At 37.1% G+C, this 27,203-nt stretch overlaps 1 protein-coding gene across 1 annotated transcript in view; it reads right to left on the bottom strand.

The window, feature by feature from the left end:
* Positions 1-6,255: 6,255 nt before the first annotated feature.
* LOC104399710 (otogelin-like) overlaps positions 6,256-27,203 on the bottom strand; it is a gene marked incomplete at its 5' end in the record, with an annotated part of 62,878 nt that continues 41,930 nt past the window's right edge. Inside the window, 16 exons of the mRNA XM_010010811.1 lie at positions 6,256-6,456; positions 7,707-7,786; positions 12,052-12,097; positions 13,336-13,455; positions 13,897-14,001; positions 14,774-14,952; positions 15,896-15,971; positions 17,100-17,140; positions 18,995-19,093; positions 19,546-19,647; positions 20,835-20,945; positions 21,304-21,408; positions 22,207-22,419; positions 23,307-23,501; positions 25,604-25,742; positions 26,642-26,862. Coding sequence (XP_010009113.1) covers positions 6,256-6,456; positions 7,707-7,786; positions 12,052-12,097; positions 13,336-13,455; positions 13,897-14,001; positions 14,774-14,952; positions 15,896-15,971; positions 17,100-17,140; positions 18,995-19,093; positions 19,546-19,647; positions 20,835-20,945; positions 21,304-21,408; positions 22,207-22,419; positions 23,307-23,501; positions 25,604-25,742; positions 26,642-26,862 — 2,033 coding nt within the window. The remainder of the gene's footprint in view (positions 6,457-7,706; positions 7,787-12,051; positions 12,098-13,335; positions 13,456-13,896; positions 14,002-14,773; positions 14,953-15,895; positions 15,972-17,099; positions 17,141-18,994; positions 19,094-19,545; positions 19,648-20,834; positions 20,946-21,303; positions 21,409-22,206; positions 22,420-23,306; positions 23,502-25,603; positions 25,743-26,641; positions 26,863-27,203) is intronic.

The raw sequence follows: 27,203 nt of genomic DNA, 5'->3' as shown, positions 1-27,203 counted from the left end.
ATCTCAGAAGGTCCTTCTCTGCTTTTCCCCTATTTTGTAAAATAAAACATCAGCATGGAGCTCAATAGGGAATATGGTCCAAAAGAGACTTTTGGGGGGTTAAGAATAGAGATCAAGAGCAGGCATGCTCTCGACCTTAGACATTACTCCAGCTATTCTGCCTTTGATATTTCATGCTTAAGATCAGACTTCTGCGTTATTAATCAAAAAGAAATTTTAATAAAGTGCTCTCCTGTAGTTCTTTTTCCCTTTCCAGTCTTCTACAACACAAGGCACATATTGGACAAATCTCACATATTTAATTGATGAACATCGGTCTTAAGAAAAACCAAAACGAACAAACCACCAAATCTGAGTATTCCATTCAAGTGTGTTAATGGGGGTCAAAATCTGCTCCTGGGCAGCTGTATCCAAAACCAAAACCCAAATAAAATTTCTAACAGTCAGGAAAGATCTGTGCATTGAAAAGCCTCAACTATAGACACTCTAAAGAGCTAAACCACAAAGATATTTCATCAGTGGATTACATAAATTTCTGAAGAATTGCATTACCTTAAGGATCTTGGAAGCCAAATGCTTAGAAAGCAGGATCACAGATCACCTACAAAGCTCAAGCCAATACCTACGCAATAAAAGGTCTATAAAACAGAAATACATTTACCTTATAGATTTTTTCCAGCTAATATAACACCTTGTCATGGCAGTTAACACATCACATCTTCCCAAATTCAGTTGCACTTTTCCATCTTGAATATTTGGCTGATGACAACATCTTTCATCGGTTCTAGAGATACAGGGATAGTTTAGGTATAGCTGTCATACAAAATGAATATACTTTAAGACATACAAGAAAAATTGTGCAAGACAAATTATGTAACATTCAGCTCCATGCAAATGGCATATTACCATAAATCACCTCATATGAGGAGGTTAGATAAAACATGCCATATACACTGTCAGAGTAGCTGACTTTAGAGCCTGTCAAGATATCCTTTACAATTAGAGGTGAATTTCATTCCAACTAATTTTAACAACCTAAACCTGAGGTGCCTAACCACATCTTGCCATCCAGGTTCTCTCTAGAGTGAAAAGATTATACACCTGGCTTCATCACATCAATCATAGAAACTTACTTTAGGGTGGGATGAGTCACTCCCTGCATGTGCTTTTCCTTGGTGATGGGTGGAACCTGGACACATGAATTGATTTGGATATCTTGTTTTAAACAGCTGAAGTGAGCTGACATGATTGAAGCATTGGTCAAAAGCCTATACAGAAAGCAGACCTGGGGGGTGGCAGGCTGTCAGGTACTATTCCTAAAGAGGTTAAATATCTTCATTGGACTGAGAAGGGATCTTTTTATAAAAAATCCCCATCTGCATAGCAGCTGTTACTGCATTTTAATTATTCATGGCTAGACACTTGATCTGGGGAGAAAGATGATGGTGTGGGCAGAGAAGAGCGAGGATGAAGTTTTTCAAGTGGCTTTGGTCCGACTTCATGGACTGCACACTTGAAAGGCTGTCTGAGGAGATGCAAGTTATTTAATTGTGACTAATAGTTCGCATTAAACTGTAGACCAACAAATGCCAATGTTTCAGATTAATTGACCAAACCACCAGGCAGCACTACCACTAATTAGAGGAAGCATTACTCAAGAGACTGTTATCCTGAGACCACATCACGTACTAATAACCCAGACAGTGAGGGTTTAGATAGCACAATTGATATCATTATATCTCTTTTTAAAGGCTTTTCTTAATAGCCAATATTCATCATACTTAAGGCTCCAGCTGCCAAATCATTTATATTTTCCTGTGAATCATGACTGGGTAAGCTTGCTTGAGGTAATGTATGTAAGGTGGTTTTTTTAAAGGAGATAACAATAAGTAATAAGGACCATAACAAGAAGTGTTTCCATACTCAAATCACCAACTGTTTTGTTCAAAGATGGAAAACAATCCAGCACTGGAAAGATTTTAAACCTGGTTCTAACAAGATACAAGTCTGTGATATTTCTGTACCTACATTAGGAATCATTTTTGTGGAGAAACTCCACATACGCAAACACATGTGAGTAGAACATGGCCCTCAGAGGGGCAGTAAAGTTTTGAGACTCATGAAGAAACGGAACAGGCCTCGGTTTCAAGAAGGTCAAGGTTTCACTCCCACAGCATTCTTATTCATGTTAAACAAACAAACTTATTGACCATGACATTAGAGAAGTCTGAAAACAATTTTTCACATTTGATTTCTTTTATTGAGGATAAACAACTCCACAATGCACGCAGCCTTGCAGAGCAGCAGCCACAAGATGTCTGCCAGCCAAGCACCAAGGGTGCTTACTTGGAGGAATCACCTGAGCACCATATCCAAGTTTGATGTAATGAGCCCCTAGAAGTCCATTTTTGCAGATAGCCTTGGAGCCAACAAAAGGCAAGAAAACTAGAGAACATCAGTGGCTGTGCCTTCCTCTAGCAACCACCAGTCACAGATTTACAGAAGCGAGACAGGTCTGCTCTCCAGCCAAGAGCCACATCCCTCAGCTCAGCCTGAAAAGCTAATTCAACATGGTTGTACAAACACAAAGCTTTCCAGCACCTTGGAAACACCACAGTTTGTTGGAAAAGCCAAAGCTTTCCAACAATCGCCATTTTTATTTGCTTGCTTCTTTCACCACCTGGAAGCCAGCTTTTACAGACCAAAAGATTAACTTTTCAAATCTTTCTCACAGCCACACCAAGATAGGCACAACGGAAAGATTAAAGACCTCTGCCAGAGCTCTAAGGCCACACACCTCCTGCCCCTCATTTTACAGCCCCCCAGACACCACATCAACTGGGAATTCCTCTCTTCCAACATAAAGAGATAGCTCAACAAAACAATCCTCACCTCACTCTTGCCCTTCCCAGGCTGATTTTCATCTCACAGTCACTCAGCCCAGCACCACCTCTGCCTTTATTCCCCACAAGAAACAGGCTTCAGCTGGTGCCAATTGCTTTTTAGTTGGAGGGAGGAGGCCTCTCCTTAAGGTTTTCAGGCTTCCCCCTGAGAGGCAGTGAGTGAATGGCATCAGCACAGGCATTTTCTTCTGCCTGTTTGCTCTGGCCTTCACACCTGTTGCTGCCCCAGCAGTCACCCAGATGAGGTGGCCCTCCAAAATACTACCGGGTGTCTGCTACATAAGCAGCTTTTTTGTTCTCTTGGGCTTCTAAAGCCACTTGGTTGATTTGGTTTTGGGTTTGGTTTTTTTTTACATCCCTTGGAAACACTGTTCTACAAAACACGGCAAGAAATCGTGGTTGAACTCACTGGAGGATCCAGTCATGGTTTTGTCCCTGAATCATGTGCAGTGCACTGCTGCAACAGGAATGACAGTAACAATGGAACAGGTCATGGCAGCAATGCTTCTAGAAAGCAAGTTTCCCTGCAGCAATTTGGTTTATGTACTGAATACAGGATTTAACTTTTGTCACTATAAGACCTTACATAAAAGCTCCAATATTTTATTAGCTGCAAGTGCTCATATGCCTTTAAATGTAATAAAGACACAAACAAGATTGTGATAGTAAAATGCATGTATTCTAAAGAGTACAGATTCAGTGCTATATACCTTTTGTATTACACCTATCTAATAAAGCAAAACGACAACTTCTTAGTAAAAAGAAAGTAAAGTTGGTTTAGGACCCAGATATTGTTACAGTTGAAGTGCCTCCTGCATGGGAGGGTCATATGAAACCCGGAGGTCATTGAGGTCCCTTTGGTTTCCAGAGACATGGAAGTACAAGTAAGGTAAAAAGTCTTTTTCCAGTTGAGCTGCTTTGTGTGAACACAGTGTAAAGAAAATACATGTTAAGGGCCCAGGTTGAACTAACCACAGACAGACAGGATAAGCAGCTGTGAAGGAATTAACAATGAGGCAGGGGTAAAAGTAGCTTCCCCTGTCAAGCCATAGGCAGTTTGGATCTTTCCCCTGTTTCTGTCAGCATAAGCCTAATGTTTACAAAACCGTAAGTAGGGACTTAACATGATGTTTATTGTTTTACTCCTGAAGTAGAAGCAGCAGCAGTGTTTGATTACAATTACTGGAAACACTACAGTCTGCTTTCTATTCTCACTGCCAGTATTAACTTTACTCTTCAACCAAGAGTTCAAAGTTTGTATCTTGAATGGTTTTCAGATTTAACTGCCTTGTGCTGCTGGGATCAATGAAGGCTTTGCCATTAGCTCAAGTGGCAAGAGAAGGGACCAGACCACAGCCAAGGGAAGCATGGTGGCTGGCCTAATTCCAGCTCTTATTCTGTCCCTCATGCTGGTGGTTGGCACTTCACAGCTAATACCGTCTTGCTTGAGAGCAAAGGAAACTAAATGGGTAGGGACTGCACATAGTCCAGCTAGATCTTTACAACTTACTTGGCCCTATCTACTGCAGGGTAATCATCACTACACAATAACTGTATTGTAAGAAGATGCCTAGACTTACTCAAAACACAGTCGACTCACTGCAGCCAATCCTAAGGGACAGTTTAGGAAAAAGCTGGGGAAAGGTACTGTGCAGAAATTCACCCCTTTCCCCCAGTTTTTCCAGAACAAACAGCCTATCGGACACTTGGTGTCAAAAATGTGTTGTTTTTGCATTTTGCATTTCTGAGGATGAAAGTGAACTGTGATGTAATGAGGAAAAAGATATAATTTTCAAAAACATGCATGCAAGTCTTCTTGCAGTGTAAGATCACTAGTACCAGTGATAGAAGCAAACCCTAAAATTAACCACGTGCAGCGCTGCAAAAGAAATTACTAAACACCGTGTGTTAAATCGCACGATAGTAAGCTGCTTTAACAATGATAACAAAATTAATTGTAACAAAATAAGACTTCCTGTTGTTTATTAGATATTGTAAGAATGAAATGTACAGTATACAAAATTAATATCAAAAATGTTCACATGATTGATTTTAACAACACGTTTTTCTTTGGATTAACTGCAGACAAGCAGTCATTTAAGAAGTTATGTTGATATCTATTTTCTATTATAGGATCTCAAGTATATCACTATGTGCTATCTACAATTGAAATCTACAAAATAAAAGCTACTGAATTTTTGCTGCATATTGGTGGCAATCATTGGAAAAGAATAAACAGCAACATTAGCTTAAAGGAAAAAAAAGTTAGTTCATTACAACGAAATGGATTGTTCAAGTTGATAAGCAAAATAGCTTTTGAATTTTCAAACCTTATAATTGTACATTTTCAGTATCGAGTACTTGCCATAAGAAGGTACATTCTACTATACTGGTGACCAAGATTTTCAACTTTGTTTCTCTTTTAGGCAGATACATAATCCTGGTTTTCTTTTTCCTAATGAATTTTCACATCTTTAAAATTACTGTTAAACAAAGTTCATTCTCCTACAAAACCAGTTTAAGCATGGTGCCTTTCATAAGCAGAATGTTTTCATTTAAACATTCTATCTATAAAATATATATATTCTACAGATAGAATATATAAAGTAAAATGGTTTTCGTTTGTGTATTTTCAGTTTATGTCATATTGTTTAGCAGAAAGATAAAGTAACTACTAATGACTAATCTAGATAGCCTAAAAACAGTCTATCTGTTCATAAACTACTTTTGCCATAATGTTTGTCACTACAATATAAAATAAACTAGAAAAACTGAAATTATTACCAGGGAATATAAAGTACAGTTATCAGTATTGACAATATTTCCCTGATTAAAAAAAAATATATCTTTAATTGAATTTCTTATACATGATTTACTTTGCAATAGGTATATGATTTAAACTGAAAATTCATCTCACGTTGTCCAAACATTTTTTCTTAAAAGACACTGAATGTATTTGCACAATTGCAATGCATTCAAAATAGGGAACTGCTGCCAGATAAGTTAGTCAGTGAGTTAAAACAGGATTGTGTGCCTGACAAAGAATGGGCCAGCCTTCCAGAACAAAACAGAGGGTATTCTTGCTCTTGTGGTGTCTCTAATGTAAATCAGCTTTTAAGTTGGCACATATCACAAGAACTCTTAAGCAGTGCCTGTGAATGAACACGAAGACAAATCACAATAAAATGAAAAAAAATTATTCTGAAATTTAGAAGACTCCAAAAATATTTTGACTCTTTTAGCATTAAATTGGAAAAATTCTGTGGATTTGGTATTGTATTTTTAATAGATAAACTATTCATATTATCTTATACTGGGAACAGCTGGGCTTGCTGCTTTCTTTCAAGTTTTTTTAAGACCATTGGCAAGAACAATCTGTAGGCTCTTGGATTGAATAGCTGACCCAGGTTGAATTACTGGTGCAATACAATTGCACAGTTCGTCTCTGTAGTCCAAGCTCCCTGCAGCATTTGCAGAATCTTGCATATGTGTTGATGTTGTAGTTGTAAATACTTGCAGAGGGACACTTTCCATCACATGAAACAATGTTCACCTGGTAACAAACATGAAGACTAATCAGCAAATTGAAACAGCTATGAAATAAAGTTAGGAGTCCTCAGGAAAGTTCAAAGATACTAGACTCCCATATCCAATGGCAAAGCAGTGAAAAATTTTGAGTTATGTCTTCTACCCCTTAGGAAATCCCACAATATCTGAGTAATAAACTGAAGAATGTTGCACACACAGGTCTCAATTTTTAGCTTATTGAGATGAATGATGACTTTACCGTCAATTTCAGTAACAGCAGATTTTGGCTGTTAACAGACACAAAGAAACAACTTTGGTTTTGAATTTTAAAGTATTCATGACAACCTTAGCTTGAATAGAGCACCAAACATTCTGTCTAAAACTCCCTACAGTATTAATTTCAGTGATACGCTGATGTAGTGTTGTTATACTAGTAGCAGTAAGGACGAATATAAAGAATCAATCCTTTGGAAAGGCAAAGGAAATTGTTACTAATGATACCAAAACTGTAATACAGACCATAACAGAAACAGTCATATAAATTGATAATTTTTTCAAGTTTAATAGTCGGGATTTATATTTCTGTTCAATGAGACACTGAGACTAAATTTGCTGACTGCTCAATGGTTTACTCTACAAAATGTACTTTCAGAGTAATTTTAGAGGTTACAGCTGTTTCCCTATTCTCTTTTATTACAGCTGTTCAAGGCACTCTTACATATCTCACTTAAGACGCCTGTCTGTACCCTTGCTGCTGCTCACACTGCCTTACTGCCCAGGACATTGTTAGTGTGCTCCTACAGTAAATCGTTCGGCAGATACATGGGTAGTGCCTCATTCTGCCTGCACATTTCACAGTATGCTCACGCTACTGTCTGAAAAAAAACAGCCCCAAGCCTTCAGGACCCAAGATTGCTTTCTTCATGAAGTTGGCATTTTATTACTTTCCCTAAACAGATGGAAATTAAACACAACTGTACTATGTCACTGACAGTTATATCAAATTTAATTTGCATATAATAATTGCATTATTTTGTATGCCTAAGTGCTTACAAAAGCAGAATTCATACCCCCTTGTTCTTATTATTAGAGAAGATCATTGCTGACAATGGGGAGAAACATTGAAAAAGCTCTATGAAACACAGAAACCTCTGTGTCGGTGAAAGAGAAATGCAGACAATAGCCTTGTGGAATTTGTGTTCCTTTTCTTCCTTCTTTTTATTTCTCATATTTTTTCCCGCCTACTGAAAGAAATTGTGATGGTGATTTACTTACTGGTGTGTTACTCCTGCAGTCATTCTTGCGGATAGTCATCCTAACAGTCACCTTTTTGCAGAATTTACCATCTTCCTTACCTGCAAAAGGGGTATTGGTTGAAAAATATTAGCTTAAAATTCTAAACATTTCAGTGACAAGAATATTCCTGAACATTTTATGGTGTCAAGAAACACAAAGAAGAAAATACCCAATACATCACTACACATACAAAACTTTGGCAGTTACATACATTGCATTGCTTTTAAAGCTTTTCTATTTCATTCATTAAAGTATCTCTGATCTCTTCAATAACAATTATAAAAGATTCATTCTTCACTCAGAAGCCTTTTAAGAGAAAGTCCACTGTCTTTCAAAGAATTTTGTAAAATTGATCAACCACTCCTGGGAGAAGGCTTGCTAATAATGCATAAAATGCATTTTCTATGAAATAACTGTAACAAACTTTAATGGCAGCAATTGCATTCCAGTGGCATATACAAAGTTAAACTGAACACTTAACAGCAGAGTCTGATGAAGAATAGGGCTTCAGAGGGCTTTACATTTCTATATGTCTTTATTAAATAAGAAAAAGAACACCAGTAATCAAACAAAATTTTTAATTTAGATTTTATTAGCATTATTTCCACAATTTTTCTCACAGAAGTGTGTACAAAGCATATGGATGAAATAAAAAATGTAAGAAGAAATCAGTAAATGAAATAAGGAGTTAAACTTCAGAAGGGAATCATGATCATTTGAAGAAAAGCAAAGTTCAGCATAAAGTTCAGTTGTTGGAGAACAGAAAGCACAGTATCTTCTTACGATGATCCTCTTTGTGCTGAAGAACCCACATCACGTTGCAGATCTGTAAGAGAAATGAATAGTCCATTTCATTATACCAGCTTCCACAGGGTTCACAGGAGATTTTACACACTATGATGCAGTCCCACATGACTCTCCACTTAGAAAGCTGCATTTTCTTGCAGCCAAAAACCTCAAAGGTGTTGACAAAAGGCGATACTGCTAGCTCCAGAAGAGCATGGGCAATGAAAGACTCATTGGTTTGACCAATACCCAATACTGAGCTGAGGTTTATTACATCTTGATGTACTATGTCCAGTTCCCTGCTCTAATCACTGTCAAACCAGGTAATACTGCTTCCCAAACAGAATCATCTTTTGTGTTGGGTTTTGGGGTTTGCATTTTTTTATTTTATTTTTTTAATATGTAATCATGCTACTGTTTCTAGATATAGCAGAGGTTTCTAGAGCATGAAAGAAAGGACAGCAGTCAGTCTTCTTGGAAGCAAATAAAAGAGTACAATCAGAAATGGCTGGCTACTGCTCGACTATCACTGAATTAAGTTTGCTTAGGGAAAAAATTGAGAAATGAGGGAAAAAAATTCATTGTTTTTGAAAATAAAAACCTTACCATTATTTCATGTTTCTCACAGTCCTATTCATGTCCTTTCTTCTTTTACATTATACATGGTGTGTAGGATGGAGGATTCCATGCAGCTATGGCTATGGCTTCATCCAGGCCCTCCATTTCTCAAAGAAATAAATGTAGAATGTATTTCCATGCATCTACTTTAATGTCCAGTGGCTTTTAATGAGTTCTACAACACAATACACTTTTCCATCATCAACCTTACAAAATGTGAGCATCTTATACATGTTGTAATATGATGAGATTCTTTTCACAGTCTGTACAATTGAAAATCTCTGCTTGGTTTTTGGGTTGACTTGTAACACTGCTGTCATTTAAAGTGATGTCAATATGCAAGAGTAGCATAGATTTCAGTGTGGCATTCCTGGAGTCATAAGTGGAATTTAATGAGGGATATATCATTCAGTGATGTACAAAATTACAGTCAACATCATCTTTCTTACAGAAATATAGAGAGATGTTTTCACACATGCAAAACAATTGCATTCATTCCATGTCACAAATAAAAAAATTAACATACTCTATTAAGAAGAACAAAGATAATCTCCAGCTTTTATGGAGTAAACACAGGATAGTTATTTTCAGTATACTGTCTTAAATACGGATGGGAAAGAAATGAGCTGCTCTACTGTACATGCCACTGGAAGCCAGACTATACAATACATCATCAGTGAAAATGTTGCTTACAGAATAAGCTTTAACAAGCAAAGCCATCAGTCTCAATGTTCCACAGCACTGTAAAACATTTTTCAACATGGCAATTTTATACATGCAGCAAGCTAAAAACTACATGAGTGCTTACTACCAACAGTACATTGTTGGCTAACAACAATGCACTGCCCACACAGTGCAAAATGAAAAACAAAATAAAACCAAAATGTGAGCCACTCTGAACTGTGAGCAGTTATACTACACTGCAGCTTGCGCCATAATTGGGTAACGTGAAGCCTGACATTCCTATCAGGGAGTACATTGTTGGAAATCAACAATGATGCTGTTTGGGTTAGTCCTACTTATTTCCAGGAAAATGTACCTGTGTAACAGCTAGCATAAGCTGTAGGAGTGACTGGGCTAACAGGGAATGGGAGGAGCATTGACACTGAAGAACCTGGTAAGAATATTACATATTGAACAGAGTACATGTTACAGAGGATTCCCTATCAGTATGAAACAATTTGGATTTACTAGATTTCAGCATCTTTGAGAAAAAAATTCAAGCTTATTACAGGATGACAGAATGGCTGATGTCAGGACGTCTGGAAGTCATCTCAAGCAGCATCACTGTGCTGGCAGCTCAGGACCATGTCCAGGTATTATTTACATTGCTAAGCCTAATGCCAAAACCAGGAAGGATCTGATCTACATTAGTATAACTAAGACAATCTGATACCTAAATCTGAGTTGTCCTTTAGAGCTGAAAGAAAGAAATAGTATCATTTTCTCTGAGCATCTCTGAAGTCACTAGATATTTCAAGGGTTTAATTTTACTTTGTGATGCATGCCTCAGATTATTAACTTAGTTTCATTTCATTATCTGAAAGTGTGGTTATGATCTTTCTGTAAGTATCGTAGCAAGATCTTCTACCTTGCTGAAAAGTAGCTTAGTGGATTTTTAATGGTCTTAATAAACTGTTCAGAATCTGTGCTATATGGCTGCTAAGGCATTGAAGGGTAATGGCAGATATCAAAAACTAATCTCAAAGAGCCTATGGAGATTTGGCTACAGAACTAGGACAAGTGCTTGAAACACAGGTCCATCAGAGTGAAAACACACGAGAGAGATTTCCATTCCCTCACAGTGATGTGGAGCAGCAAAAAAGCAGATAAATCTTCCACAGTTTCAACAAACTTTGTACTACAAAATGTAATACATAGTGATTAACACCAAAAAATACCTCCCACTTGGCAACATATATCCCATTGCAGTAACTGTGCACAGGGTACCATATCTGGTAGTCATGTCAAGTTCCATCCCACCCAGCAGGAGATACCTGCATTTTTTTCCAATTCTCTCCCACAATTTATCTCCTACTGTCTTTAGTTTTTAGGTCATTACTCCAGCCTTTTGTGCAAACGAAGTGAGATTCTTGCAGCTTTTAAAAACAGTACAATACACTGTCCAGTATAAAATCTCCTTTATAATTATTTATAACATTGTCAACTTCAAGCATTTGATCGTAATTTCTTCAGGTTAGGTATCTGCCTAAGTCTAAGTGCTTCACGAAATCAGACAAAACCTTTCAGCTATGTACTAATATGTTAAGAAAAAATATACTTAGCTCTTGTTTATATTAAGCATTAGCATATTTGGAACCTATTCTGTAAGGAATTTGTTATTTTATTTTTTTCCAAAGAACTTTCATTAGCTTTCATAGATGTCAAAATATATCTTGGTAATCAATTAAGGGAGGTGTCTTTATTACAAATTCTTTTAAAAGATACTGCCTGAAAGCTTCTGAACTATGTCTACTAATGGACCCTAAGACTATATTACATTCAGTTAATTATTTACAGTATCAATTTAGAAACTGCACAGATCAATCTTCACTTTTACTAAAGATACGAATGCAGATGAAGCATGTTTGAAGGTGCCTTTCAAAACACTATATTTTATTACATTAAATGTAGTAACTAATATTTTGAGGAATTTTACATGAGAAATACAAAATACTCAAGGTAGCAATTTTAGTAACTTGGCCAGCCACAATCATTTTCAGTGGAGTAAGCCCTTTAAACTGCTTTCTTCTGATTTACCTCCACTAGTTTCATTGATATTTACACGAGTAAAACTGAGAAAAGAATAGCCCTTGGGATTAGTGAATCAAGCTTTCATGCAGGAAAGAATCAATCTTGTTTCTAAGGTAATAACATATCAGACAGACTTGTGAGGCAGGAATTGTCATTAATCACTTACATGTTTTGCAGCATCCTTCTAAGAATGGCACAACATAGCCTCCAACCTGACCAAAAAAGAAATAAAGAGGAAAAAACTTGATTTTTTCTAACATTCATGCCCATATATCTGCACTATTAGAAATATCTTCCAGATAAAGCTCTGCAACATTATTCAGGCAAATGCAGCACTCAGGTGAATGGATGAAGGTTTGGCTGTAAATGATCTAACTTGACTGTTTTAGCACAAGTGAGTATTAGGCGGCTTTTACTGGGCGCCATTATACATTACCAGCTATCAAAATGGCTCCCACATTTGAAGAGGAAATGGCTGTGCTAAGTCCACCTCCATCATTAGAGTGAACCCCTGACTTTTTGTAGAGGCCATATGGACAATCACCAAGAAAAAAAAAAAGGAAAAAAAAATCACAAACATCACAACTCCCCTCATTCTGAATTCAAAGCAGGAAGAAATCTCATCTAAATGAGAAGTCACCCACTTCCCATAAAGGAGATCCATGGCTGTCTTCAGTGCTGTAGCATGAAGCACTCTCCAGAGTACTGTGGGAAGAACAGCCGCAGCTTTTTCAAAAGCTGTCTCGAGTACATTGAAGCAGAGTTCAGTTTTTGATATCCACAGCTAAAAGCCTTTCGCCTCCTACATAACTGAGACTCTCTGAAGAACCAATCCATTGTTATCTGCAAGGAAGAACTACAGGCAGCTAGTTTCTTTAGGACTCTTCTCTGCTTGTGTACCATCATTCATTAAAAGAAGTATCCTCCCATCCACACGTAAATGTATAGTTACAGAAAGCAATACGAGATGTCGCCTGCCTACGTTTTCTGGCATTTAGTTTAACCTTATTTTGCAAATTCAAATAGAGCTTTTGCTTCTGTTGCAAAACTAGTCCACAAAACTTTATGTCTCACTGTAGAAATTATTTTCCTGATATTCAATTGTAACAAATCAAATTGCTATACACAGAAAATCAGTTAGAAAGGAAACGTCCAACCCAGAAAATCATCCAAGTTCAAACAGCTGTATGAGGACTATTTTGGTATTAAAAGCCTCTATGAAAAAAAGTATTTTCTGAGCATCAGAAGAGGTCTCTCAGCTGTGTAATTGAGAAGCCTGGTGGCACACTGTATTTGTATAGTTAGAGTTTCTCACCTTCAAATGCCTGGGCAAAAATGCAGGCATTGTGAGAATTCTTAATTTCTCCCTTCTTTGGGTAAAAACATCTTTTGTCAGTGTTAATCTTTTCATGCAAACATAAATCATGCAAACAATGTATCAAACACTGACCTTTGCACATTCAGTTTCATTAAACGGTGGGCAGCCAACTGGAGAGGAAACCAGAACTGGCCCTATTGCTGTGTTAATGCATTCGTATCTGATGCAGTTTGAAATCCACACAGTTCCAGGCTGTTAAAAAATTGTAAAATAGAAACTTTACTTGGCAACTTGGCAAAAAAACAGTATTATGTGTATTTATAATACAATTCCACTGAATGTCATCCTGTCTGAATCAAAAGTAATACTTATGGCAATATATAATTTAAATTCATGTTACAGTTCTGTTGAAGCACTCAACTTGACAGTACATGAAATACGTAATGTTAAACAGATTCTAAAATAACCAAGTTGATGATAATTCTCTGCTATATCAAATCCCTTAATCTTCGTAGACAAGTATATGACTGGCTCTCCAAGAAATTAATGTTGTGCACATGCAAAACTATTCCTAGTATTTCATCTAACAAATCTCTTCTTTGCACGTTTTATATGGCAATGTGTGTACAGTATGTCATAACTTTTTTTCTTACTTCTAAATATTTTGAGGAAGTAAGACATGTATAGACTTACCTTAAAATTGGAAACTGTGCCGTTGCTGAAAGTGTGAAGACAAGACAAGTTCTTACAGCTACCACAGCAAGTTGATAAATCTTTTGGAGGCTGATAGACTTGGTTCTGCCAAAATCAAATAGGTTATTCCTTGTATAAGACCATCCTGCAGCTTGACATTTATTACTGCAATGGGCAATTTGGATTGTTTTTTTTTTTTATATCTGATTTTAGGGATTTTTTAACTAACTTTCAAAATCACTTAGGTTACAATTGGACACACTGTACATTCATGAAACTTTTATAAAATACCTCTGATGTTAATTGAAGTAAATGGGAAGAGGTTCGAACTCTGAGAGAATGAACTGGTCTTTCTACCATTTTCAAATGTAAGACTGACAGCTTACTTCAAGAACCACTGAAATTTTTACTTCTTACACATTAGAAATCAAGTCAGTACATAACTAGACAAAGTCATCTATACAATATTCCCATAGCAATCATACTTTGTAAAATGACAACATATCATTTGCTTATTTTATAAAGCTGCTTTCACCACATTTTGAATTCTTGTTTTATTTACAATTATTCTCTTCCCAATTCTGATTATGCTAATGTCTGCCATTAGTTTATACCATTTTGTGCATAATACAGCTGAAGTTGTATAGGGATGCAAGGGGGCAGTATGCTGTATACTTCAGTTTGTATAAGATTTACATGGGGGGGAAAAAAGTGAGACTTTTATAAATTTCCATCAGAAACGCAGTAGCATAGGGGGAGATCTAACAATTACTCTTTCCATCTTGTTCCTACAACTGCAGCTACTCAACAAACCCAAATGAAATATAATTACGACCACCAGTTACAATATACATGTCTACAGATCTGAATCTCTTACAGCTTTGCACTTGACAGCACAGTCTATTGAAGACTGGTTTATTCGGTAGTATTTAGTGGAGGTATCAATCACATTTGTACAATAAGAAATACGGCAAATGCCATCTGTGCCATGTTCCACAATTGCCTGTCCAGGAAGCAGCACACCTCTCTCATTACTCAGGCAAACCTTGTCTCTCACTACAAGAAAACACAAAAATAAACAGCATACTCAGGACAATCAACTTGGTATCAAAACTCTGTTAAAAAATGTTTCAAACAGTAAAACAGGAATGGAAAAAGCTACCCTCCCTCTAAGAATTATGGGTCAAATTTGCAAATATAAACTTTCAATAGCAGTCTAATGCTTCACTACAATTGCCAAATTACTTCAAACATAACCATGCATGCAACCTAAATAAATATGTAATATTCTATTAGCTGAACCACCATAGTGACAGTGTAGGCTTCTTCAACTGATTTGTTTTATAAGGCTACTTATGATAAGAAATGTACCTCAGAAATGTCTGTTTCTCCCCAATGATTACTAAGAGCACAGAGGATAATTAGCTCAGAAGTATACATCTTTTGTTGTAGAGATCGAGGCAAGGACAATCCCAACTCTGTTGGCCAATTTGGTGCCCCACAGGAATTATTTTTTCCCAAGTTTTCCCAGATGCTGTTGGGCATGCTTTAAGATGAATTTGCATGGTGCTGAATGCTATCCTTGACCTTGTAAAGCACATAACCATGCCACCAGCTCCTGAGCAGTCCCATAATGGGTTAGTGAGACTTTTTTTGTGGACATTGAGTGTATGTTTTAGTTTCTTACTGAAATCCTAACTCCAGCTCAGCAAAATGCAGGCTGCTCAGTCAACACCACTCAGTTTGCCCAAAATGCTGCTATTTCCCTGCACAGACCTCCTGCTGCAGGAACTAATAGAATACAAGGACAGGCCATAATCAATCAAGTATTTAGTGAGCAGTCCTATTTTTTTGCCTTTTCTTACACTATTTCTGAATTATGTCAGTCAAACCTTTCCTCCTCAGTACTATGCTAAAAGTGAACATCTGATTCACAATTCCTAATTTACCTTAGTACTTGAAAGAGTATTTCTTTGAATTAAATTCTTTTCTGACTTACCGCATTTGTACTTAATACAGTTACAGGTATTTTCTGTACTGTTCTGAAACTGATCATCTATCTGAAGTTTCTGGCCCTAAGTGTATAAAAGCAGAAAAAAAAAAAAGTTAACTGAAACAACAGTGTTTTCTCATCTGTATGATCTTTCTCTTTTAAAAACCTTTCATTAAGGATTTGAATAGCAGTATCTCTTGCCCCTAGAAACCTATTTCGAATCCATTTTCATCACCCACAGGGACACTTAATTTGGCAATGACAACCACATGAGAATTTTTTACACTTGAAAAAGAGGAATGGTTGTTGGTGTCAGTACAGCAGACATTTAGGACAGAAAAGACTATGGCAGGCCAAAAATGAAAAGCAATGGCTTGCCTTTGTACAGAAATCTCCATGCAGTGTGGAGCATATTCTTTCATGGAATAACTTAATGGATGGAAATAATATTACAATAGCACAGATGTACTTTTAATTTTTGTCTTTTATGGTTTATATGTATGCATATTAAACTTTTTCTCCTAGTTTTCTGCAAGTATGCCCAAGTTTCTTCCTCTATGAAGTGAAACTACTAACAACAACCTCGCTTACAGAGCATTTTGAATTTCCTCTATAAAAGTGAATGCTATTTTCAATTCCTTCCTAGGATTCCAAACTATAATTTTTGTAAATTACTCACATGGCAATATTATTTTCTGCATAAAATAATAACAAGCAAAATTAAGTATACCCAGTACTGATCAAGAACCTAACCCAGCAATGATAATAAGCACTTTTGCAATGCAGAACAAGTCACAATGGAACACAGTTTCTGCTTTGTCGGCAGTCTGAGTGCATGACATGTCTTAACATACTCACTATAACAAATAATATTAACAAAACACTGATGCTTTAAAAGATTTTCTTTCTGACCCTTTAAAAACAAAATTTTATCCTCTGGTGCATGAAAGCATTTTCACACTACAAATACTTCTAGGGAGGATATGATCATAAAAAACTCCAGAAATATCAATGCTATACTGCCATTTTATTCTGCAAGATATTTAAACTTAACTGGCTTCTTAAAAATGAGTGTATCTTCCTGTAAAGCGATAAAAAAAAAGAATGACATAGCATTTCATATTTCACTGATAAAACTATTAGTAAGATACTGAGAAATAGATTTATTAAGAAATCAAGAAAAGAATATTCACAAAGATTAATTCCATACCAGATTGCACTGAGGTTTGGGGATTGTTTCACATGCACATTCTAAAAAAAATACAGTAACAGAAACAACAGTTTAGAAAGTTATGCACTATTTACTTACAACAGAGCATCAGAGAGAGTAGAAAAATCTAGATTTATAAGTCATCACTGAAGAAATTCTGCTGGTTTTTGAAATATACCCATCTGGGGAATCCAGAATTACATTTGATTTCTATTCTGTCCTGAAAAATAATATCTGCTTCTCTGACCACCTTTACTTATTACAACAATTTACAGCATTGCATCAACTGCAGTTCACCTGAACACATTAAAAAACCCCTGATCATTCTAGTTGTTAATCTCGCAGTGATGACAATTGTTACAATCAATATAAGCAATGGAGAATTGTGTTTAAGGCATGAAAGAGATGTATGATGCATTACAGTCTTTCTAAATTGACAAATGCCTGCCCTGTGAACCTATGATGGTTTTTTGGGGGGGTTTGGGGTTTTCAGGGGGTGTGTGTTTGGTTTTTGGGTTGGTTTTTTCTAGCCATAAATAATTAATGAACAGTGATGGGTTGACCCTGGCTGGACTACAGGTGCCCACCAAAGCTGCTCTATCACTCCTCTCCTCAGCTGGACATGGGATAGAAAATAAAATGAGAGGCTTGTGGGTCAAGATAAGGACAGGGACACATCACTCACAAATTACTGTCACTGATTTTACTTGAGGTAATGAGTTTATTACCAATCAAATCAGAGTAGGATAAAAAGAAACAACCCCAAATCTTAAAACACCTATCCCCACCCCTCCCTTCTTCCCAGACTTCTGATTTTCTCTACCTCCGCCCTCCAGTGGGAAAGGGAATGGGAGTTGTGGTCAGTTCATGACATTATCTCTGCCACTCCTTCCTCCTCAGAAGAAGACTCCTCACTCTTCCCCTGCTCCAGCGTGGGGACCCTCCCATGGGAGACAGTTCTCCATGAACTTCTCTAATGTGAGTCTTTCCCACAGGCTACAGTTCTTTATGAACGGCTCCAGCGTGGGTCCCTTCCATGGGGTGCAGTCCTTCAAGAACAGACTGCTCCAGCATGGGTCCCTGTGGGATCATGTCCTGGGTTCAGCTTAAACCTGGGCTTAAACCACGACAGATCACAAATCCTGCCAGGCTCCAGGGCTTCCCACAGGGTCACAGCCTCCTTCGGGCATCCTGCTTTGATGTGGGGTCCTCCATGGGCTGCAGGTGGGTATCAACTCCACCATGGACCTCCATGGGCTGCAGGGGACAGCCTGCCTCATCATGGTCTGCACCACGGGCTGCAGAGGAATCTCTGCTCCAGCACCCGGAGCACTTCCTCCCCTCCTTCTGCACTGACCTTGGTGTCTGCAGAGTTTTTTCTCTCAAGTATTCTTGCTCCTCTCTTTGGCTGCAATTGCTGTCATGCTGCCATTTTTCCCCCTTCTTAAACACATTATTCCAGAGGTGCTACGCTGTCACTGATGGGCTCAACCTTGGACAGCAGTGGCTCCATCTTTGAGTGTCTGCCATTGGCTCTAACTGGACATGGGGGAAGCTTCCAGCAGCTTCTCACAGAAGCCACCCCTGTAACTTCTCTGCTACCAAAACCTTGCCATGCAAACCAAATACACTAACTCTTACAAAATTTTCAAAATGGTAAATCACCTAGTTTGGACAGGTAAATTCTACAGTATACTATAACCCGTGTGAAGCAAGAAAAAAACAAAACCAGCAGATTAAGAAGTTCTGTACCATGACATGACTTTTCTGTATCATTTGTTCTTGAACAGATCACAATGGTATAGTTTGCTGAAACTAGACTTAAACTCAAGAGGCCAAAGCTCTTGTCAGTGTCCTATTGTCTAATCAACTAAAATGAAAATCAATCACTTTACCACATGTCCGAAAGGGGCAGCACTTCTCTGGGCTCCATACCTCCACCAGAGACATGCCTAGCATACATTTGAAGTCAGGACAACGATGTATTTCACAAACTAAAATTAAAGAAAAGAAAGTCCAATAAACACAAGGTTGTCATATTTTGATGAATGGAAACATGAATCATGAGACAGCAAATTACTTATTCATAATAAATACTTTTAGAAAATATCTTACTTGAAAAGACTAACAATCTAAATGTAATCATTAGCCATAATAGTAGCCTGGAGTACAGCTACTCTGGGCTGTTGTTACGACAGTTATAAATCTCCATAATTGGGGGCCTGAGATTACTCGTTTGTGTCCATGGTACAGATATTGAGATAATGCTTTAGGCACATGAAGTTTTAAAAGTAAAGATTATTTGTTCAAGACTACAGATGATAGCTTGCTTACATGCACAAGTGGAACTATCTCTCCGAGACACCATTTTTGGCACTGAACATCCAGACTACAAAATTTAACATGTTCTCTATTACTTTAAATATCAAAATTAAGTCAAACTTACCACAGTGATAAGTAGGGCAACACCTCTCTGTAGTGTTGTTATCCACAATAAGAACTTCTCCTTCTTGACATTTGGGTATTTGGTCAGAGCAAGCCCCACATGCTGGAAAAAACAATTATTTAAAAACATGGGAAGAAGTTTTACTACTTCCCATAATTTTGTCGCAGACACATATGAAAGAGAACAAAGGTGCTCTGTATTCATTCCTTATAGTCCCTAAACAAGAGGCTAATTTTCAGTGCAGCTTGCCTTTTCTTTGTCCCCTGCTATAAAGAATGAATATACTATTTGTGAGATGGATCACAACAAACAGGATTTTCTCTGCCTTTCTGTTATGAAAATTTTGCTAGATTTTCTCTCCTACCAAGTCATACTGTTGTTTTCAGGAATATACTTCTGCCCAAATCATAGGATCTTTGATCCCTAATAAGGGTCATCTGCTGTGATCCCCGTGTTAATCTCCTACTTGAACACATATGAAAACCACAATAGGTACTTTTTAATATGCACAGTGCAAAGACTCATTATATCAAAAGAGAGACAGAAGGATGCTGTGCAGACAGCGAAGAGCCAAACACAGCACATCACTGTCACATGATCAAAGTGACCCCCTGATTACTGTAAACAGCAGAAGTGTAACTCAAGTTTTCTACTAATGCTCAAATTTTGCACATGGAAGAGCTAATCAAGATGAGTCAGCCTCTGATTCACAGGTATCTATGGGCAAAACCAGAGTAAATTCAATAGGACCTCATTATCACATTATTATCAGAAAACCCATATGGTAACATCAGAACTCCTATACTGATGCTCAAAGTGTAATTTTATTAATAAATTCAGTCATTAAAGGCCAAACTACAAAAGAACTGAACAAATTTGCATAATAGTTTCATATGAGATGTTTACCATTGAGTAAGATGGTCCACAGCTCATACAACAGAATATAGGAAGCAAGAGCATATACAACTTGAACCTTTTTTCAGATAAAATGTCCATGCACTGTACATGGACAGTCTCAAAAGCCCTCAACTACCTCATCCATGGACTCCAACACCACTCCTCTACATGACCCAACTACTCAGTTGAACAAAGCTGTCTTGTGACTCTTAATGGTTGTTGCCATTTCTTATGTTTTATAAGCTTAATGTCCTTTTTTTTTTAACCACTTTCAAGCCTTACTATGTTGGGAGAGCTAACGGAAGTATAAGGAGCCTTAGTTAGCAAGATACTAGTAGACATCACTGCATATGTAAAAGCACTTATAGTCTCAAACAGCCAGGACACCGTACCACATATATAGGAAATGCAGCAGGTACTCTCCACTCGAGCAGCAATTAGTGTTTGATCATCTCGGCAGCTTGGCATCTGCTCCACTGGTTCACATTTTGCTGGATCACATTCTGAAAAAAGGTACAAGAGATGTACATTCCTCCTTTGTTATGATGTGTAGTTAAGAAATGGCAGTGCAGAACAGAGATACTACCAAGATGCTTTAGAAAATTTTTTATCTTGTATTGCAAAAGAGCAAAGGCACACTCTTGCCTGATCGTTAAGCACATCATTCATCTGCTTCATCGTTCTATCTGCTCAAATAGAGGCACAGACTAACCCTGAGCTTTTAGATGAAAGATAATTTAATAAATGGCCATATTAAAAATGAGTCTACACTAACTACCTTTTTGATTATAAGTTGAGCTGTTTAGTTTACTGAATATCTTTTACAGGATGAACATTTTTATCTTTTGAAAAGAAACCTACCGCAAACATAGTTGGGACAACAGGATTCTTCACTGTAGTAAGTGACCAGCTTTTCCAAGGCATTACACTCAGGGATTAAGGGTTCACAGAGGCTTTGATTACAAACTGTTACAAAAAGGGAAAGAAAAAACAAGAAACCTTCTAAGCTATCTTATGCTTTTATAAGTTGAGTAGAGCAATGGCAAGCAGTATTTGCAGTTTGATACCCCAAATCTCCAAATAACAACACGCATCTGAAAACCACAATAAGCCAGCAAAAACCCCTAAGTCAGTATTCAGAAGTGTCTGGCATTTGCAACACTCTCCATGGAGGCAAAGTTAAATTAGAGCTGAGTCCTTGTGAGAATTTAAAATAAAATAAACATCAAAAATATAAAATATCACGTGGAAAAGTCACTGCAACATCATCCCAGGTGGTCAAAACATGGAAGCTGCTTGCAATTTCTTTAAGAAGATGGACTTTCTAATCTAAATAAGGATTTAAAAAAAAAAAAAAAAAGATTTTATATCCTTTTTTTACTGCTCACTTTGTAAATTAGATAAACAATCATCTGATCCTTTTTTCTTGGAATTAGTTGTATCATTTATTTGTATTTGGATATTAAAAATAAATCAGTAGCCTGTACAGCTAAGAGAAACACAGTTCATATCCAGATAAAAACAGTGCTATTTCAGTCTTTACAACTCTTGTCCCCTCCCTTTACAACTCTCCAAAAACCGTGCTACTGAGGGTACTGAGCCAAATAATGTGAAGTTTTAACAGTTTTCTACATAATCTGTAAATTCAAATCCAAGTTTTTCATTCACTTCAAAAGTAGGATGTGTAACAGGAAAACAAACTTCAGAGAAAGGATATCTACAAATTCCATCAGGCAGTATTCATAATCATTGAGGAATACTTACTACAGATCTGCTGAGGGCAACATGTCGGGTCACCAGGAACAAGCAAGGCCACTTCTGCGAATCTCTCACAGTGCAAATTGTGGATATCTGAACAGCTGTACTCCACTGGAACAATGGTCTCACTGTCAACACATTTTTGCATACAGCATCCGCTCGAAGAAGTTTTCCAGATCTCACCTACTGCATGAGGTGCTCCTGAGCTATCTGTACAAGCTAGATCAGGACAACAGAAAATGGAAGTAATTCCTTTTTACTTCAAATTTTGACCACCATTTTCTTCCACAGTGGGTGTGGATCTATGAAGTATAAAAATCCCAGAGCTTTAAAGGCATCACCTATCCCCATCATCCCACAAAAAAGTGAAAGAGGAGACAGCCTGAGACTGAGTTTGTTTGAGAAAGCAAGACACTCAATATCCTCCAGAGGCTCAAGGCCTCCACTTTGTTTTGTGTCTCCCCTGCAAGGCTAGTCATTTAAAATCCCTATCCAGTTCTTTGTTTTTAAACCAGTAATCTGAAAATAAGTTACTTTTTTATTTCACATACATCAAAACTATTATAAATTTACAGGGTTTTATGCAATCTAATTTATAATAAACTGCATCTTTAAAGTTTATGTTGTTAGTGTTAAGTATTGGTCCATAAATTGATATGTTCAGGCAGAATTGTAATGAAAACAAATATCAATGCTGGCAAAAAGAACAGAGGGAATATACATGTATTATTCAAAATGTGTAATTAACTGTTGCTGCATGTCTTTTGAATGCCATTTACTATTGATAGGTTGGACCCTTGCCAGAGGGCAAAGTGAAAAGGAGGTAAACTAACATAAGTAGAACGCTAGGAATGTATAAACATAAGCAAAAACTTCAATTTTAAAGAGCATCCTCTAGCAGAGAGAAGGTGAGCAAAATTGTATGTCACAAGGACATTCCCTGCTTGTTCACGTGTACAGTTTATGTTTACTGACTACCTGAAGTCCCCAACTGAATGACATATGCAGAACCCATAAAACATCAGGCCAGAACTCAACTTATTACTAATCAAGTATCTGACCACCAACTTGCAGATAATAAAGAAGAAAATCGCATCCATATATACCACATTTTTCTTCAGGAATACAGACAGCAGTGTGAGCTCGGTGAAGGATGGTCCCTCCAGCACAGATGCAGCCTTCTGTCAACAGTGAGCAGGAGTCTGAGTCCAGAGAAACAACCTCGTTATTCTGACAGCTATCTGGAACTTCACAGGCGGCTATACAAGCCCGATAGGAGAAGTTTTCAGAGCAGGGGAAGGCTAGGAAGGAAATAAACAACTAACTCATTCTGAAATTGTAATCACATGAGGCAATACCTAAAAGAAGATATTATTGTCTTCTTATCAGCTTTCTGTGCTTGCCAATTCAGTTGGATATACCAGCCTAAAACACCGATACAGACCAGTTACCCTCTACACGACAAATTCAAACAAAATGAACTTGCATGCACTGTTACTCCTCTTCTTGAAGTAACATTTTTAACAGGCCTCAGTTTGCATTTTGACAGTAGAGATATCAAATCAGGCAGAAGTGCTGATGCAAAGTAATTTAACTTCAAAACCATTTATAAATTAGACTACATGGGTTAATAATACAGTGTTCTGAATCATTCTGAATACTTTGCAGTGGCTAAAGAAAATGCAGTGATTAGTAAAGGGGAAAGATTTGTTAATTACAAAAATATATATGTAAAAGCAAATTTAGCATTTTTTTACCATGAAATAATAAATAATGGGATCAAGTAATTATTATATTTAATAGATATCCACATTAATTAATCTCTTGTGTGTTATTTTTAAGTCAAAGAACACAGTTAAATTTAACATTCTTTACTAATGTAAATTCATTGGCATGTTATGGCTGCACACAGGAGTAGACAAGAAAAAAAAAGCATCTCATTGTGATATAGCTTTTGCTGTTGAAAACTTAATGTGATTTTCATTGGTTCAAAATTGTGATAAAATCTGCATAAATGAGGCAAACTAAGAATGACTACAAATGCCAACAATGTGGTTGTGTGGAATACTAAAATATATGATATTCATCATGTAATGATGCCTAAGTCATACAGCAATACCATCTGGAATCATGGTAATGAGAAAAAGTCAAGTTCACAAAGGGTCTGTCTGCTCAAAAATAAAGAAGTTTCCAGTTTAGACTTTAAAGATTAATTGAGAGAGAAGGCTGATTATATTCAGCTCCTCACTACTAAAAATGGTCACAATGCCCTACAGGAAATGCATTACAGCCCTGTAAATAGAGGGACTCGGGCTTTTAAAAATCAGTGTATGTCAAATCAACACTTAGCAACCACAAAATCCAGATGCGGCTTCATGGTTCTTCCTTGCTAGGCACGCACCACCAGAGGTCACTGTGGTACAAGAGTGATGTGCCCGTTCACGATGGATGGAATACGTGACTGTATTTACAGATATATTTTGTAAGATCTCTTTTTAACAGTTATTTCCTAGTAAAATCCATACAAACGGAAGGTTGTTGTTTTTTTTTTTTAATTGACTGTTTTTAAGCTTTAGACTCCACAAGTATTTGCAGGGCATTACAACATGCCTGCACGCAGCCCGCATATGCATACACACCTTAAATCACTTTAAAACAGACATCACTTATGATTTCTATGTACAGTGAGTTTTCTTAGTTTGGGGACCGCACTTCATCAATAAGTCTTTCCCTTTTCAAGCACTGAAACCACAGACCTCCTTTTCCTCAGTGACCATTGACAGCATAAAGAGATGCTGTAGTCCATGTTTTCTATTCACTGACAACTACAAATCACATTTGGCCTTATGTTTCAGTATGCTGCTATGGGAGGTGACTTCCACCAGGATACTCTAGCTCTCAGATTTTACTCCTTACCTTCCATCTAATATCAAAGGTGTTTAATTTCTCTAATGCTTTTGCCAAAGGCACAGCTTTCTGCAGCTGTCAGAAATGACCAATTCAAAGTACCACAGAACTTGCTTTCTGTGGCTTCCTCCTTTCCGCAAATAATTCTGGGGTTTTAGGTTTTATCAGTGGAAAATGGCTGAGAGAAATGAACACTACACTGCAAGTGAGAAGATTTGACTTCTACAGTTAAGTGCAAAATAAGCCAGAGGAAGGCTTCTGAGCAAGGTTCTTTAGCTTACCTTTTCCATTTGTGAAATGGCTATAATGATCCTGATTCCTTTTGCACACTGTTTTCTACTGCATCATAAAAAAGTGCTGAATTTATCATCTCAATCATGACTTCCGAAGTACATGAGGACTCAAGGAGCACTGATATTTTCAACTTATAGTAACTTTATATTAGGCAAATTTTCTCTCCGAACACTAGAGGTACACATACATGCAGAATACTTACGGCAATAATCAGAGCTCCTCCATTCTATACAAATATTAAATTTGTTGCACATAGCCACATAGGCAGCTAGCGAAATGCATGGATTTCGAATGTACTCGGCATCTTGAACCCATATATCACAGAATAGCTCAGGTGGAACCTAACAACAGAAAAATAAAAAATATTGCACCTTCATAGAGACCCTGCTAGGCAGGAAAAAGATTGACCTTTTAAAATATCAGCTACAAACAATGAAGGCAAAAGTTCTTAGTTCACAGTAAGTGAGAGGCAGTCAGGCTTCATTGGTATACAAAGAGAATTTACTAGTATTTAAAAGGCTTCCCAAATGGTAACTTCCTTATATTCCTCAGTCTCATCTCTTAGAAGTGCCAAGTCAAGAGCTAATATATTTTTTCCAATAGAAGGCATGATTACTTGTTGTTCCTTGTTCTTCCTTACTTCTATATTTGCCTCTTTTTGGCCTCCTCTTCACCAAACTCAACACTATACCAAAGGTGAAATTGTAAATGTACTCATATGATCACAAATGAATACTTTATTTGCAAACTGCAAGTCTGTTATTTTCTTTAGGTTTGCTTTAAATGGTCTGTTCTACTCTCTCATCTCTCTAGGCTGGAACTCCCTGTCTTTAGAGCCTTTGAGAATGCAGGCTCTCAAATTACCTACTGCAACTTGAAACTTCTTAAATTACTGAATGCTTAAGGATTAATTAAATCCTAAAAGTATTTCATTTTACTTTGCTCTACATCATATTGATACAATTGAATTAGCTGGGACTAGTTTATAAATTAGATGGTATTGTCAAAATTGAGAGATGTATGACGTATTCTGAAAGTGTTAGTTGCTTATTGCAACTCTCCTATGAAGCTGACACTCTCTTCAGTATCTTTTAACTTGCAAATGTAAATACAAAAAGGTATATATTTCATTTCATAAATGTGGTTGCCTGTAGTTTCACATTAATGAAATTATCAAGTACACAAACACATCAGAACTGCATCTCTCTCAAAGTGTAAGCTTCCGAAATAGTTAACATACATAAGGATGACAGCTGCTGAAGGTCTGGTTCAACACCATCCTTAAGCACTCTGAGCAGTCCATGACTGAGCAATTAGTTTCCTGATGCCTGTCTTCTCCAACATACTTTAATGTGTCTGGCACTTGCCAGCTGTCTATAAAAGTCGTCGGAGCATCACTTTTGCTTAAAACTGTCCTGTTGGGTAGCATCAGATCATTTTCCAAGCTTCTATCACAAACCCCTGTGTATTATCAGAAGGAAAATCAGGTTAACACTGAATGGTTCATTCTGAAGTACGTTTAAAGTGGCATATTCAAACAAACAAACAGCTTATAAAAAACTTCTACACCATGACATTATAACAATCCACAACAGACGTAGAAAGTTCTTGGTAGGATCAAAATACACAAAATTCAGACAAGTTAAGCAAAGCAAAAGTAAAGATACATCTATGAAGGGAAATATATTCCGTACCAAAAAGCTGTTCAGATAGCACAGCTATGGCACACAACATCACCCCTCAGTTGCACAAGCATTAAATAAAAATGTAGTTTTAAAAATTTTACAAAGCACCTCCATGTA

The sequence above is a fragment of the Nestor notabilis genome, unplaced genomic scaffold (assembly GCF_000696875.1).
Source record: "Nestor notabilis isolate BGI_N333 unplaced genomic scaffold, ASM69687v1 scaffold7700, whole genome shotgun sequence".
Classification (NCBI taxonomy): Eukaryota; Metazoa; Chordata; class Aves; order Psittaciformes; family Psittacidae; genus Nestor; species Nestor notabilis.
Note: the sequence above shows the minus strand (reverse complement) of the source record. Positions and strands in the feature narration are given on the sequence as shown.